Here is a 14,455-nt window from a genome sequence, read left to right as displayed (position 1 = left end):
GGAGTCCATCTATGCCCTGGAACAGTCCAGTCATTCAGTGGTGTTGGTCTGGACCCCAGGTCACATTGGAATCCCAGGCAATGAACTTTCTGACAGGCTGACCAAACAGCCTATGCGGAAACTGCTTATGGAGATCAGCTTCTCTGCAACTGACCTGCATTCAGTATTATGCCACAAAGTTTGTCTGCTCTGGGAGACAAAATGGCATAACCTCAGCACACACAACAAACTGCTTGCCATTAAGGAGAGTATGAATGTGTGGCAGTCCTCCATGTAGGCATGTCACAGGGACTCCGTGATTCTCTGCTGGCTCTGCATTGGCCACACTTGGGTGACACACACCTACATCCTTTGCCATGATGACCCACCTCAGCGTCAGTGTGGCACCCAGCTTACAGTGGCCCATATCTTGGTGAGCTGTCCTTCTTTGGCTACCTTGCGACGGACTCCTCAGTTACCGGACTGGTTTCCATTAATTTTATCTGACAATGCCTCATCGGCTAGTTTAGTTTTATGTTTTATATGTGACAGTGGGTTTTATCATTCTATATAAGTTTCACAGCATGTCCTTTGTCTTTGTGTTCTCCACTCTAATACTTTTACGGTGGATATTTTAATGTGTAGCAGAGTGACTGGCTTTTCCTTTTTATTCTCTTGGTTGACCAGCCACGGTCATCTGCTATCTTGTTTTTACCTCTTCTACCGTTTCTTGCTTCTCTGTATGGTTTTCTTTTCCTGTTTTTTGTCCATAATAGTGTTGGTTGTCCTTTTGTCATTCTTCTGGTTCTCCCTTTCTCTTGTTATTGTGCTGTATGTCTCCTTTCTTTTCTTCTTCCCATTGTGTAATTTTTTTACTGGGAACAAAGGACCGATGACCTCGCAGTTTGGTTCCTCCCCTCCTCCCCTCCCCTCCCCTCCTCCCCTCCCCTCCCCTCCCCTCCTCCTCTCTTCCTCCCCTCCCCTCAATTACATACATAAAACTAAGCATAAAATTAGATCTGGTGTTATGTTCTTTAAAACTGAGGGCCTACCTTTCTCTTTTATGGAAATGCAGATTATATTCATGTATGTTAATGGTAATCATTTAAAAGTGAAAAAACGAATTTAAGAAGGCAGGTGGCAAAACAAGATGGGAAGTTAAACTATCCCTAGTTGTTTCATTACAAAATGAGTGAGATATCTTTGGACAGACTGAACTCCCTTAAGTTTTTGTTTGATTTTGATAATTTGAAGCTATATGAGTAAGAGGTCCATAGACAGTGATCTTCATAAAAATGTTTAGTACGCCTCTTAAAAAAAAAGATTTAAAAAGACATTGTCTTTTGACAGGATCAAACACTTCTTGGAAAGAAAAAAATAAAGAAACTTCAGAAGCATATGCAGATGGTACAGAGGCATGTAAAATTTATTATGAAGTAGTGAGAGTACTTGGGTTTTCAAGAGGTGGTTTATCTGAGGACTGATTACATCAGGAATATTATCCTTGACTGTATGACTTAAATAAGAAATGCCCACAAGGCTACCTTTAAAACATACAAAGGTTCTTAACAACAATGCTAGTTCCTGCTATTGAGTACAAAAGTCTTAAGGAAGTACAAAGATTAATGATGTAAAAGCAAGAAATAAGAAGGAATGATAATATGGGCTAATTTTAGTTCATGTTCTTATTATAGCTAAATATATAATTTCTTCTTCATCCTCTTATTTTCTCTTTCAGGTACCACTGTCAATGCTCAGTCGCAGTGTTGAAAAGACATTTGGTCCAAGGTGGAGTAACATAATTGTTTGGGCATCACTAATACTTGGGCAGCCATTATGTATTATGATGTATTACCATGATTATGTAATCACTCATCATGGTGAGGCATTATTAGAAGCTTATGGTCATGTATGAGATATTATGTGAATATCCTCCAGTTTCTTGCCTACTGTGTAGGTATCATTTACACAAGACACAGTTTGGAGAGTAATTTACAACTCTATAGGATACTGTCATTACTAGTACTAAATAACATTGTATAACAATGTGATAAGACTGTTACTAATGGAATGCCTTGTTTCCTAATGTATATAAAGAGTGTTCAATGATGTCTATTTTCATATGATTAGTAACTTTATTTATGTAAAAAAATACCAGTTATATGTGATGATCAAATAAAAATTGTTGTACTGATAAGGTTCCTCATTTGTATTAATAATTATCTTGCTACAATGTTCATTTAAAATTTATAACAAAAGTTAATCTTCTGAATTTTGCCATCTGTTGTAAAAAAAAAATCCTAGTGTCTGTAGGAGGCCAAATACAAAGAATAATTTTCTGTTGATAGAACATAGTGGCATATAATCAGTGACTTCATACTATGCTGTTTGTTATAAGTAGTCTTGGGTGTAGGAGATAGGGTAATGGTAATCCATATTAGTGACCCAGTTGAAGGAAAAAATCGAAAACTTGATTGATATTTGAATTCCCACCCACTCCCCTTTATGAATATTAGTTCAACTGAGTATTTTTCTATCACTGTTGTAGCTGATGAATTCCCTCAAAAAAAGAAAAACAGTACTTTATGCTATTTTTAATCTTATATGGTCAATAAATTTCCCTGGCACAATTCAGGATAGGAACATCAATTAAATTCCTTGTTGCCTGGAAGTACAGGTACAATACAATACAATAAAACTAGATAGTTACAGTAACCATGCTTGGACAAAGATTCAGGACAAACAAGACATGCCAAACACAGCTCCTTCATTAACTTTCAGTTAAAAGTTTAGAATAAATCTCATTCAAAACTGGTGAATGGATTATTTCTGGAGATTTGTTCCAGTAGTTTCTTGCCTGCAGAAAATATGAAGTAAGTGTGTTCTAGAATAGGCATCAAATTTGACATTACAGAACTTGAAAGCCATATAATTTGGCTAAGGTCTAAGGTAAGCAGTACTTTTCTTGACCTATATAATCAATGTTGACCAGAATTACTGTAAATCCTATGTCAGAACAATTGTCTTAGTGTGTTCTATCAAACACAAGACAAAGACTGTTGGAAATATGTTTAAAGGTGGACCTATTTTGTGATGTCAGTCCTCAGGTACAGTTTGGATCCCACTTCACTTTACTACTTGTAGATTTCTTTGAAATTTTCTTCACTTTTAATCCAACACAAATGTACAAAGTTTAAAATGCCATGTAGTAAACAAGATATGATACCATATGTGGAAGTTTTTTAGGGCAGATGTGTGCTGGATAGTGTTAGCATGTAGATTTGATTACATATAAATTTGACCAAGTACAAACATAAAACATTTTGTCACTTATCTGTGCATACGGGTTTGGACAAAAATATGGAAACACTATGAGAAATACATACTTGAACATAAACACAGGTGCTAGCCAAGCCTGCAGGTTGTGCTGTTTTATTTGACCATCAACAGCACCTGTGCAATGTTGTCAATACACACCAAGTGTCAGTTGTGGTAAAAATAGTGTTGTTTGTAGCTGAGAGTGCATTATGTCAGATCTAAGTCAATTCAAATGTAGGCAAATTGTTGATATTAGTTTTGTAATAAATTAATGTGTTTTTATACTTCCAACATAAAATTGTATGTAGCATATGTATTACCTTATAGCCATCGTTGGTATGATTTTTGTTATTCAATTTAAAAAATACCAGAGACACACACAGTCTCCTGGATATCATGTTTCTTCTTCTGTCTACTTTCATGTAAGTACAAATTTTCTTGTTATTTATGCTATTGATAATGGTGGTGGTGGTGGTGGTGGTGGTGGTGGTGTGGTATTCATATGCATTCATGTGGTTTATTTTATAGTAAATCAATATTGATCCTGTTAATACTGATAAATCTAGAACTTTCCTGTTTTCGTTTTTAAGTATTAGGGAGTGACTGGTTGGGTGACATGTCGAATTAGATGCCATCGGCACATCATTATTTGCATACATGCATTCTACACAAGTCAAACCTTATACTCCAAATTTCTTGACACAGTCTCATCATTTTTCCTTTTTACTAAATGCAAAACATTTCGTCACATTGTACTTAATATTCTCATTGTCCACAATCACCAAGATTCTCTCCTCCCAGCCATGACTTTGAACATGACTACTAAGAAATTGTGCAATGGAAGAGATTTATTTTGGCAAACAATAGGTGAATTCACTCAAAATAAAATGTAAGTCACTGCATTGAAAGGTGCATAACAAGGTCCACCCCAACACAATGGGAATATTTTCTGACACACAATTAAAAGTTGGAGTCTGTTCGGAAGCTATGTTGTGTTCAACAGATGGTTAATGAAGTATTGTCACAGGGGAACAATAGTACAGGCATGCCACCCAGCATTGCACCATTTGGGATGGGGACATCACCTCAATTGTCATGTGTCCAGTTGCATGAAAGTCTGTCAAAAACACAGTTCAAAGTTTTTGCTCCAGATAAGAAAAGTCGCCACTGCATCGCTTTTCATAAATTTTTTTGAAGGGTGTACTAGTGAGGTCATAGGCTGACCAACAAAGAATTCACTTAATCATAGGTTTAATACAAGGTGAAGCCTTCCTTTAAGCCACAGAAATAGCAGAGAATTGTCAAGATTGTAAGCAACAAGATAGTGTGTTTAGCTAAGTAGTGGTCTTGGTGCATCCAGGAAAGACTCCAAAAAGGCTTTAACCTGAGACCCTTTAGTAGCAGACAAAGTAGACTCCACAAGAACTTTAAAAAATACCTAAATAAAATTGGGTACTGTAGTGAGTTCATATCTAATTGGGATGTTCTTAGTGTATTGGTCTAAACTGCCACTTGATCTGGACAAATCAGTTGATGCACCTGAAAATGATCAGAAAACCTTTCTGTGCTGGATGCTAAGTTACACAAATGGACAGATAGTAGAACACATTCTTGCCACTCTTCGGTGGGTTCATGCTTGGCTACCATGGGGCCCCAGCCTTTGCAGAATTTTTTCCCTTCCGTGCTTCATGTCTGCCCTCTTGCTATTCTTTCCCCTTCCATTGGGAAACAGGTCTGGGGTGTTATTGGGAATGTTCTGCATTGTCTGTTGCTGAAATAAGATCAGTCTCACCTTTGTTTTTTACCCCCATTTCCTTTTTGTTTCCCTCCTCCTCTTGTATCTTCTCTTGTCCTCCGCTTTGGCGTTTGAGGTTCCTCTTCAGGGAGGGATGATTGCCTGAGCTGCAACTTTCCCAAACTGCCAATTGGTCCCTGTGTTAAGTGTTCAGGAAGTGTGAACAATCACCTAAGGCGGGTGTGCCCCCCTTGTGAATGGAGGCCCCCAGTTGGAAGGAGCACACCATCGAAGATGCTAGCAATCGTGGGGACTTTATCACAATGAGTCAACTATCTTTCCACTCAATGTCTACGAAACATAAATGTAATGAGGCTAATGATTCAAAGACCCTTCCTGCTGCACCACAGTTCCTCGTTGTCTTATATACTGAAGATGGTCAGTCCTTTGCCACAGTAAATCCGTTTATTATTCAGAAAGTTGTTGATGCAATTGCCAGCCCTGTGAAATCCTGCTCTCGTTTACAGAATGATACTTTGCTTTTGGAGATCACTTCTCATTCTCAAGCACAACTACTGCTTGTTGCCTCGCTTCTCTGCGGGTACCCTGTTCAAGGCCTGTATAACTTTGAATTCTTCGCATGGTGTAATTTACACCAGGCTGCTCGATGGTCTAACGGAAGCCAAAATCGTTATCTCTCTGATCAGAGTGTCATTGCTGTCCATTGTGTAATGACTAAGGTAGATTCCTCCTTAGTGCCCACCCACAGTCTATTTCTCACCTTTGATAGAGTGGTGCTTGTGTAAAAGATCAATGTAGGCTATGAAATAATCACAGTCCGGCCATACATTCTGAACCTGATGCTCTGCCACCAGTGTCATCATTTCAACCACACTAGCAGGTCTTACCAACACCCAGCCAAATGTGTAACCTGTGGTAGGGATGTGCCCGAGGGCGATTGTCTTCCTCCTTTACCGTGCTGTATCAACCGCAATGGTGGCCATGCCATCACCACTTGGAATTGCCCCATGTATCTTGATAAGTGGGCTGTCAGAGGGATCTGGGTAAAGGAAAATGTGTCTTACCCAGTTGCTTGCAAGTTACTGGCTAGTCAAAAGCCCTGCATTCCTCCATCTGGCACCTATAGTTCTGTCCTAGTTACCTCTCGCTCCATGAAGGACATGGTCATGCAGGCATGCGACCTCCAGTTCAGCTCTGAGGTTGTGAAATCACTCAGTGTCAAGGCAGCATCTCTCAAGACCTGTCAGAAAGGTGCCCTCTTGGCTGACCACCTTAACCAACTTAACCCCTTCTGTATTGACACTGGAGCATCCACTTTCCTTTCAGACCCCACACACAGCTATTCCCATTTGGACCTACCTTCTGCACTTCACAGCTTGCCAGTCATCTTGAGTGGTCCATTCTTTCTGACACCTACTGGAGCGACCATTTCCCATGTGCTTTCCATTTGCTGACTCCTACCCCATCCATGTACACACCCAAATGACAGCTTACTAAGGCTGACTGGCAGTTTTTGCCCTCCATAGCAACCTTCAAAGAACAAAATTTCCCCAGTTGTGGTGACAAAGTGGAATATCTTACCAACGTTTTCCTTACTGCTGCAAAGCATTCCATTCCTCACACTTCCTCTTTACCATGTTGTGTCCCAGTCCCTTGGTGGACTGAGGCATGGCATGATGCAATTCGCAAATGGAGATGGGCTCTCCACGTTTTTAACTGCCACCATATGATGGCAAACTGCATTCATTATAAACAGATGTGTGCAAAGTGTCATCGTGTTCTTCGGAATAGCAAAAGAGCTAGCTGGTTTTCATTGCCTAGTTTTTTCAAAGTTCCTCTGTTGTGTGGGCCAACCTCAAATGGCTCTCTGGGACCAAGATACAGTAGCAGACAATGTCATCGCGAACCCTATTGCCACATCCAACACCTTGGGCCACCATTTTGTGGAAGTTTTGAGCTCTTCCCACTATAACCTGCCTTCCTCCACCGGAAATGAGCAGAGGAGGCTCAGGCGATACCCTTCTCTTCTCCAAATTGTGAGTGCTACAATGCCGCCTTTACTATGAGGGAGCTATATCGCGCTCAGAGTTCATCCCGATCCTCCGCCCCAGGGCCAGATGCCATCCACATTCAGATGTTGCAGCACCTTTCTCTTGCGGGCAAGCACTTTCTGCTAAATACGTATAACCACATCTGGGCAGAGGGCACATTCCCTGAATGCTGGTGTGAAGGCACCATCATACCCCTACCTTAAGCCCGGTAAGGACAGAAACCTTCCCTCTAGCTACCACCCGATCTTTCTTACCAGCTGCGTTTGCAAGGTGATGGAACGTATGAGTCATGCCTGGCTGGTATGATGGCTTGAGTCTCGCAGTTTTCTGACTAATGCACAGTGTGAATTTAGAGTCCAGTGCTCTGCAGTTGACCATCTTATTACTTTGTCCACCCATATCATGAATGGTTTTCTGCAGAAATCCCAGACTGTGGCCATGTTTCTCGATTTGGAGAAGGCCTAAGACACCTGTTCGAGAACTGGTATCCTCCGTACTCTTTACATATAGGGCTTCCAGGTCTGCCTACCCTGTTTCCTTAGATCATTTTTAAAAGATTAGGTTTTCAAGGTGCATGTCGTTCTGCCTTGTCAGACACCTTTATCCAGGAAAATAGTGTGCCTCAGTTTTCCGTACTGAGTGTTGCCCTCTTTGCTATTGCCATTAACCCTACAATGGCCTATCTCCTGCCGGGCGTCACTGGCTCACTTTTTGTTGACAATTTTGCCATCTATTGCAGTGCTCCAGAGACCTGTCTCACTGAGCACCATCTTCAGCGATCTCTTGATTGTCTTTACTCCTGGAACATTGGCAATGGCTTTCGTTTTTCCACTGACAAAACAGTCTGCATGAATTTCTGGCGGCACAAATGGTTTCCCCCATCATCTTTACATCTTGGGCCTGTTGCCCTTCCATTCATTGAAACTACAAAATTCCTGTGGCCTATGCTAGATAGGGAACTCTCTTGGTCCTCTCATGTGTCTTACCTGGCAAACCACTATATGCAGTTCCTCGATGTCCTACGTGTCCTCAATGGTACTTCCTGTGGTGCCGATCGAACCACCCTCCTCTGTCTGTACCAGTCCCTTGTCAGTTTGAAACTCTACTATGGGTGCCTTGTTTGTGTCTGCACATCCATCCCTCTTATGCTGTCTCAACACCATCGACCATCATGGCATCCATTCGGCCGCTGGCGCCTTTTACACTGGCCCGGTTAAGAGTCCGTATGCTGAAGCTGCTGAACTACCACTGCCTTACCACTGTGACTTTCTCCTCAGCAGGTATGCATGCTGTTTGTGTGACGTGCATGGCCACCCATCCTATTCCTCCTCTTATGATTCCTTTGATCAACAGTATGGGGTGTGTCCCTCACTTCTGTTGCCTCTTGGAATTTGCTTTTGGCACTTGGTACAGCAGCTTAACTTCACACTACCTTCAAATTTCCCTGTGGGTGTGAATCCTTCACCACCTTGGCGTAATGAAGCAGCCCATGTTCACCTTGGCCTTCATTCGCTTCCTAAGGACATTACCCCAGCCTCGGTCTATCGCCTTCAGTTTCTTGACTTACACATGGAACTTCGTGATAGTACCTTTATATACGCTGATGGCTCTGACCGACCATGGGGTCAGGTGTGCCTTCATCATTGGCACCCATGTCTTTCGATATTGGCTTCTGGTACACTGCTCAGTATTTAGTGAGATCTTTACCCTGTATCAGGCCACAGAGTACATCTGGTGACACAGCCTTTTCAATTGTGTCCTCTGCTCACTCACTCAGTGCCCTTCAAAGTCTGAGCGCTGTAAAGCACCCATCCCTTAGTGCAGCAGGTCCAGGAAAACTGTCACCTGCTCACTCTTGGTGGAGCCATTGTGATGTTTCTGTGGGTTCCGGGTCATGTCGATCTGCTAGGAAACAAGGCTGCAGTCCTTGTACCTCAGCCCACGAGTTCCTATATTCCCTCAGATGACCTCTGTGTTGCTGTCTGTCACAAGGTGGTGTCCCTTTGGCATCACCAATGGTAGTCTCTTCACGGAAAAAAGCTCCAGATTATTAAGCCTCTCCCAGCAGCTTGGATGGTCTCCTCTCAGCCCTCCCACTGGGAGAAGATCTTAACTAGGTTGCGTAGTGGGCACTGCATTTTAGCCATAATCATTTGATAAGTGGCACTATGCCGCACCCCGCACTCTCACCCACCCACCTTGTACATACTGTGCCCAAGTTTTAACTCTCCACCACTTCCTGATGATGGAATGCCCACTTTTTAACTGTTTACATTCCTGTTTGGGTTTGCCGTTGGAGTTATCAGCCATTTTAGCAAATAATGCATGGGCTGTCAACCGCATTTTACTTTTTATCTGCCAAAGCAATATGGTGAAGGCCATTTAATTTTTAGTTTTTGACCTCCATTTCTGTATGGTGTTTCTTTTAGCCCTTTCTTCAAGTGCCTGGTTTTAACTGCATCTATTACGTCAATTGGGACTGATGTCTAGTCATTTTTTAACTCCTCTCTGTCTTCATGGTCTATAGTTTCGACTTGGGCACTTATGACCCCAGTTGTTTCCTGTACTCTAAAGCAAAACAAGACCAAAACCAACATTCTTGGCATTGAATTTCTATGAGAGGAGGATGCAATAATTAATTTCTTATCAGGTAAATGTATTTCAAACATATGTAGCCAAAATGTTGTAGTAGATTTAATAAAAACAAAATAAGAGCATGGTAAATACTGCCAGACTTCAAGGGTAAGTCTATTTAAGACAGACACACTGTACATCAGTAGCACTCTCACCCAGTGGTCAGGTAGAAGTACTGAAAATCTGGTGAAAGGCACCACCGTGGAGTTCATTGTTACTACACTGCTACGAACAGAATTAAGAGATGTTTTTCTGAAGTATATACATGTATTTGCAAACAAGCCTGGTATTAACATGTACCAGTATGAAATGGAAGTTTGTCCTCACCAGCTCTATTGTTGCAACACAGCTTCCATCCTTTGGGCCAAGATGGTAGCAGTCACCAATGAGATAAAACAGATGCTGGGAAGGAAAATAATTGAACCTTGCCCATCATCTTACTGTAGTTTTCCTGTAAGAAACTGACCTGAAAACTTGGATAAAAAAATTACAGGAGGTCCATGGAGTTAAATATCTCACTAAATTTAAGATGTTCCTATTGGCAGGTAAGTCTCGGTAAGAAATATAGAAAGTATACTGCCATTACATTCAAATGAAGAAGTTACCAGTGTTATGTACTAACATTTGGTCTGGGGATCCAGGCATGTTCATAACAGCCTTAGACACTGCATCAGGGCCTGAACTAGTAAAGTTTAAAGTTACATATTGATGTTATATTTATACCCATGTGTACCTGGGAAGAACAAGTCAATTTGCTAGAATAATTTACAGAAATTTTCTGAAGCAGGGCCGACTGTAACCCTGAAAAAAATTGAAATTTGTGAGTGACAAAACTAAGTTTCTTTGGAACATAATTTCATCTTACAGGTATCATACCAGATATCATGTCAGACATGACAAAAGTGATGCAGTTATGGATTTACCTTATCACAGAACAAAATAGCTTAAAGCCTTTTTCAGGTTAAATTAATTGTTTTGACTTTTGTCAAATCAGATTTTGAATAGTACTCTTCTATTACATCTATTGAAGACAAATGTCATGTGGGAGTGGACCAGCACCTGCAAGCAAGACTTTGATGTTACAAAAGATGATTTAATTAACTTGAATGTTCGATACCATCCAGACATATTCAAAGATTTTTGCTTGGTGACTGATGCATCATTTTGTGGTGTAGGAGCTCATTTATTTCAAGCAAGTGAAGAATATGGAAATAGATACTTGTTTTATTGGTTTTGTAAGTTGGAAATTTTTGGAGTGTGAATGCACCTAATCAACCAGAGTTGGAAACTCAAGCAGTAAGATGCACATTTTAAAATTTTAAATATTATATTTATGGAAAGAACTTGAGGTTTATTGTGATTATCAGGCATTGAGTTTATCATCTTCCACATTATTGTATCTGCACTTGGTACATTGGTCTGTGTTTTTACAAAAATAAAGTTGAGGTCCTTACATTACACTATATCTTACCGATAAGCTAAAATAACATTACAAATTACAGGATGTTGTTCTATTTATAGACAGGATACTTAACCTCACATACTAGGCATTTGTATTCCAGTTGCATGTGAGGATGCCTTATCTGGTACACATACAGTGCATGGGATCACTATGGCACATCTAAGTTTCTCAATAACAGCAGCTTATTGATATTTTCCAAACATGAGAAGACATACAGCACTTGTAAAAACATGCCTTTGTATCAAAAGGCAAAGCCCATAAATAAATGCTGTGATACGTTACACCCTAAATACCCAGAAAACCACTAGAAGTTATTGCAGTTGACATTGCAGATCTTCACCATTGGCTAAAGGAGTAGTTAAGTATGTGGTAGCACTATGACATTTTCACAAATTATGTTACATGGTATGTTACAAAGTCTCTTGCAGCAGGTCTTATTATTGAATAAATAGTGAACAGTTATATACCAACAGTTGGCAAGCCTGCCACATTGCTGTGAGATAATGCTGAAAGTTTCACTTGTCAAACACTGAACTCGGCAATTACACTACTACCCTCTTGTTTGTGATTTGTTTATCATAAGTTTGTTGAGTTTTTTTATGAGATCCTGTACAGTTTTACACTAAAACATGGGATTTTTGCCTTGGTTGTTTTAGAGGTAACAAGGCACAAAAAAAAAGCTGAGAGAAAGCTCTTGGTGCTTGTGTAGGGCCCTTTACTGGGCTAATGACACCCTGTGCTGCCATAAAACTAAAATACTGTTGGATAACCACCATAATAAAAGAACTGTTACAATTCTGTCTGTGCACACACAACATAGAATTGAATAAAAGAAACTTCAGTCCACAGATGGTAGATCAACTTTGTTAACACTTCGTGTAATGAAAGTCAATAGTTGAAAATAACGACTCGTATTTCATTTCTTGCTGAAGTTATTGCCACAATTACTTGTGTATTCTGAAAGAAAACATTTGTTCATGTGGAAAATGTTCATGGAAAGAAGTGTGTGTTTTAAGTGCAAAGTGACACATTGTTATAGTTGTGTGAATGCTGAACAAAACAGAAAACACAGGTATGCACAAAATGTGACTCTCAATTAGACAAAAAGCCTGTGAAGAAAGACAGCATAACCTAAATCATCAGTGTTAATTGATGAAATCACTGATCTGAAAATAAGTGTTGAATTTAAGGGTGATGTCATAGGTTCACCACATAGGAGTAGAAAGGAAGGCAAATAAGTCAGTGAACAAGAAAAACTATTAAAATGTACAAATAAAGAGTCAAAGTACCGATGAGACTTTTCACATACATGAAAGAATGAGGCCTAAATTGGATTATGTGGTACCAGTGAGAGAAGTGCAACATTCTGGATATGTATGAGGATAAAGGAGGAATTTTGTAATTTATTTGCGTGAAACATTTAATTACATGCATAGCTACTGGTAGTACAATACAACAGTATACAATCTAAATTCACTTTATAATAGGAACTTAAGAATGTAGTCCAAATTATTTGACATAATAATACTTCAGATTTTAGTTTCTACAGTAGGCTATAGCAACACTGCTCAATGAGCCACAATTTTAGAGTTTTTTGAGTGTCTTTCCAGTTACTACCTTCAATTTACTTGGCAGTGCATTGAAGTATTTGCTACATTAATATATGGACTGTTTGCTCCACCAAATTTAATATTCCTGATACTTGACGTATAACTTTTTAATGTTTCTCTATTATTGTGTGAGCTTGAGGTACACTGTCCTGTTTTTTAAATATGATGAGGTGCAATAGTTTTCCACTTATGCTATCTCTGGCCAGTTTTGACAAAACTATCTTACGATAAACCCTATCAAAACCCTCTGATAAGACTAGGAAAACTTCAACTACTTGCATTCCTTCAATTTTGTCAAGAGCTTTCAGCATAAATTGAAGTGCTGGGCCGGCCGTGGTAGCCAAGGGGTTCTAGGCGCTGTAGTCCGGAACCGCGAGACTGCTACGGTCGCAGGTTCGAATCCTGCCTCGGGCATGGATGTGTGTGATGTCCTTAGGTTAGTTAGGTTTAAGTAGTTCTGAGCTCTAGGGGACTGCTGACCTCAGATGTTAAGTCCCATAGTGCTCAGAGCCATTTGAAGTGCTGGAGTCATGGTGCTATGACCACTTCTGAAACCATGCTGAAAATCTCCCAGGATGTTGTGCCTATTATAATGCTCTAACATGTATTTCAGAATTATTTTTTCAATTAACTTGATAAAAATGGAAGTTAAAGCGAGTGGTCTGTAATTTTCTACTAGTTATCAATTTTCTTGTAGAGAGGTTTAACAATGGCTAATTTGTCAGGGAACACACCTCATTTTAAGACACTATTAGTTGCACCAAAGGATATGCTAGACAAGGATCTCCCTTTAGCACTAATATTTGGCCTAGATGGTCAGAGATGTGTAATTTCATCCCAGCCAACGGATTTTTTTGATTTTACATTCTCTGATGATGAGCTACAAAATATCCTTGATTTCATGTTCATGGAGTTGATTTGGTTCAGAATTATCCTCAGCAAGACTTTAAACAGGTACTTTATCTGTGGTACCAAAGTCAGATTCTAAGATATCTATGAAATAGTAGTTAAAAATTTTACTGATCTTTTGAGGATTGGTGACATCAATACTGTTATTAGATATTTGTATGCTGATGTTACCTTTTAGTTTTGTTTTGTCTCTTATTTCATTTACTATTGACCAGCACATCTTGGAGATACAAACTGAGTTTTGTACCTTCGAGTTAATCTTTTCAGCCTTCAATCTTTTGACTTGCTTGCGAAACTGGTACTCATATTGTTTGTAGTAGTTGGCTTAGATGGTCAGAGATGTGACCATTTACAACAGCAGCTGTGGCAATATTTTCACAATTAGTAATAACATGGTCTATAGAGCTTATACTAGTTGGAGTGATTCTAGTGGGTATGTCTCCCAACAGATCTTTTGCACCATAAAAATGGATACAGTCTTTGAAGTGTTTGCTTTCTTGGGAATCTTGTGACATGTTGACATTAATGTCCCCTAATGATATAACATTTATATGTTCTTGCTAGGACATTAATTTACATAATACTGTATCAAAGGAATTAAGAAATAACTCAAAATTCTTGTCTGTTGTGTACTTTATCTTAGCATTGTATAGATCACCAAATGGAAATTTTAGCTTAATTGCTACAATTTAACAGTGCAAATCAGGGGAATAATCTTTTTACCCAAGTGATATCT

The 14,455-nt window shown here is 39.7% G+C and overlaps 1 protein-coding gene across 1 annotated transcript in view; it reads left to right on the top strand.

Annotated features, from left to right (window-relative positions):
* LOC126484397 (diacylglycerol O-acyltransferase 1) overlaps positions 1-2,157 on the top strand; it is a 127,533-nt gene extending 125,376 nt beyond the window's left edge. The window contains exon 12 of the mRNA XM_050107896.1: positions 1,718-2,157. Within this exon, the coding sequence (XP_049963853.1) occupies positions 1,718-1,894 (177 nt within the window). The 3' untranslated portion in view covers positions 1,895-2,157. The remainder of the gene's footprint in view (positions 1-1,717) is intronic.
* Positions 2,158-14,455: the final 12,298 nt, after the last annotated feature.

The sequence above is a fragment of the Schistocerca serialis genome, chromosome 6 (genome assembly GCF_023864345.2).
Source record: "Schistocerca serialis cubense isolate TAMUIC-IGC-003099 chromosome 6, iqSchSeri2.2, whole genome shotgun sequence".
Classification (NCBI taxonomy): Eukaryota; Metazoa; Arthropoda; class Insecta; order Orthoptera; family Acrididae; genus Schistocerca; species Schistocerca serialis.
This window is presented reverse-complemented; position numbering and strand designations above follow the sequence as displayed.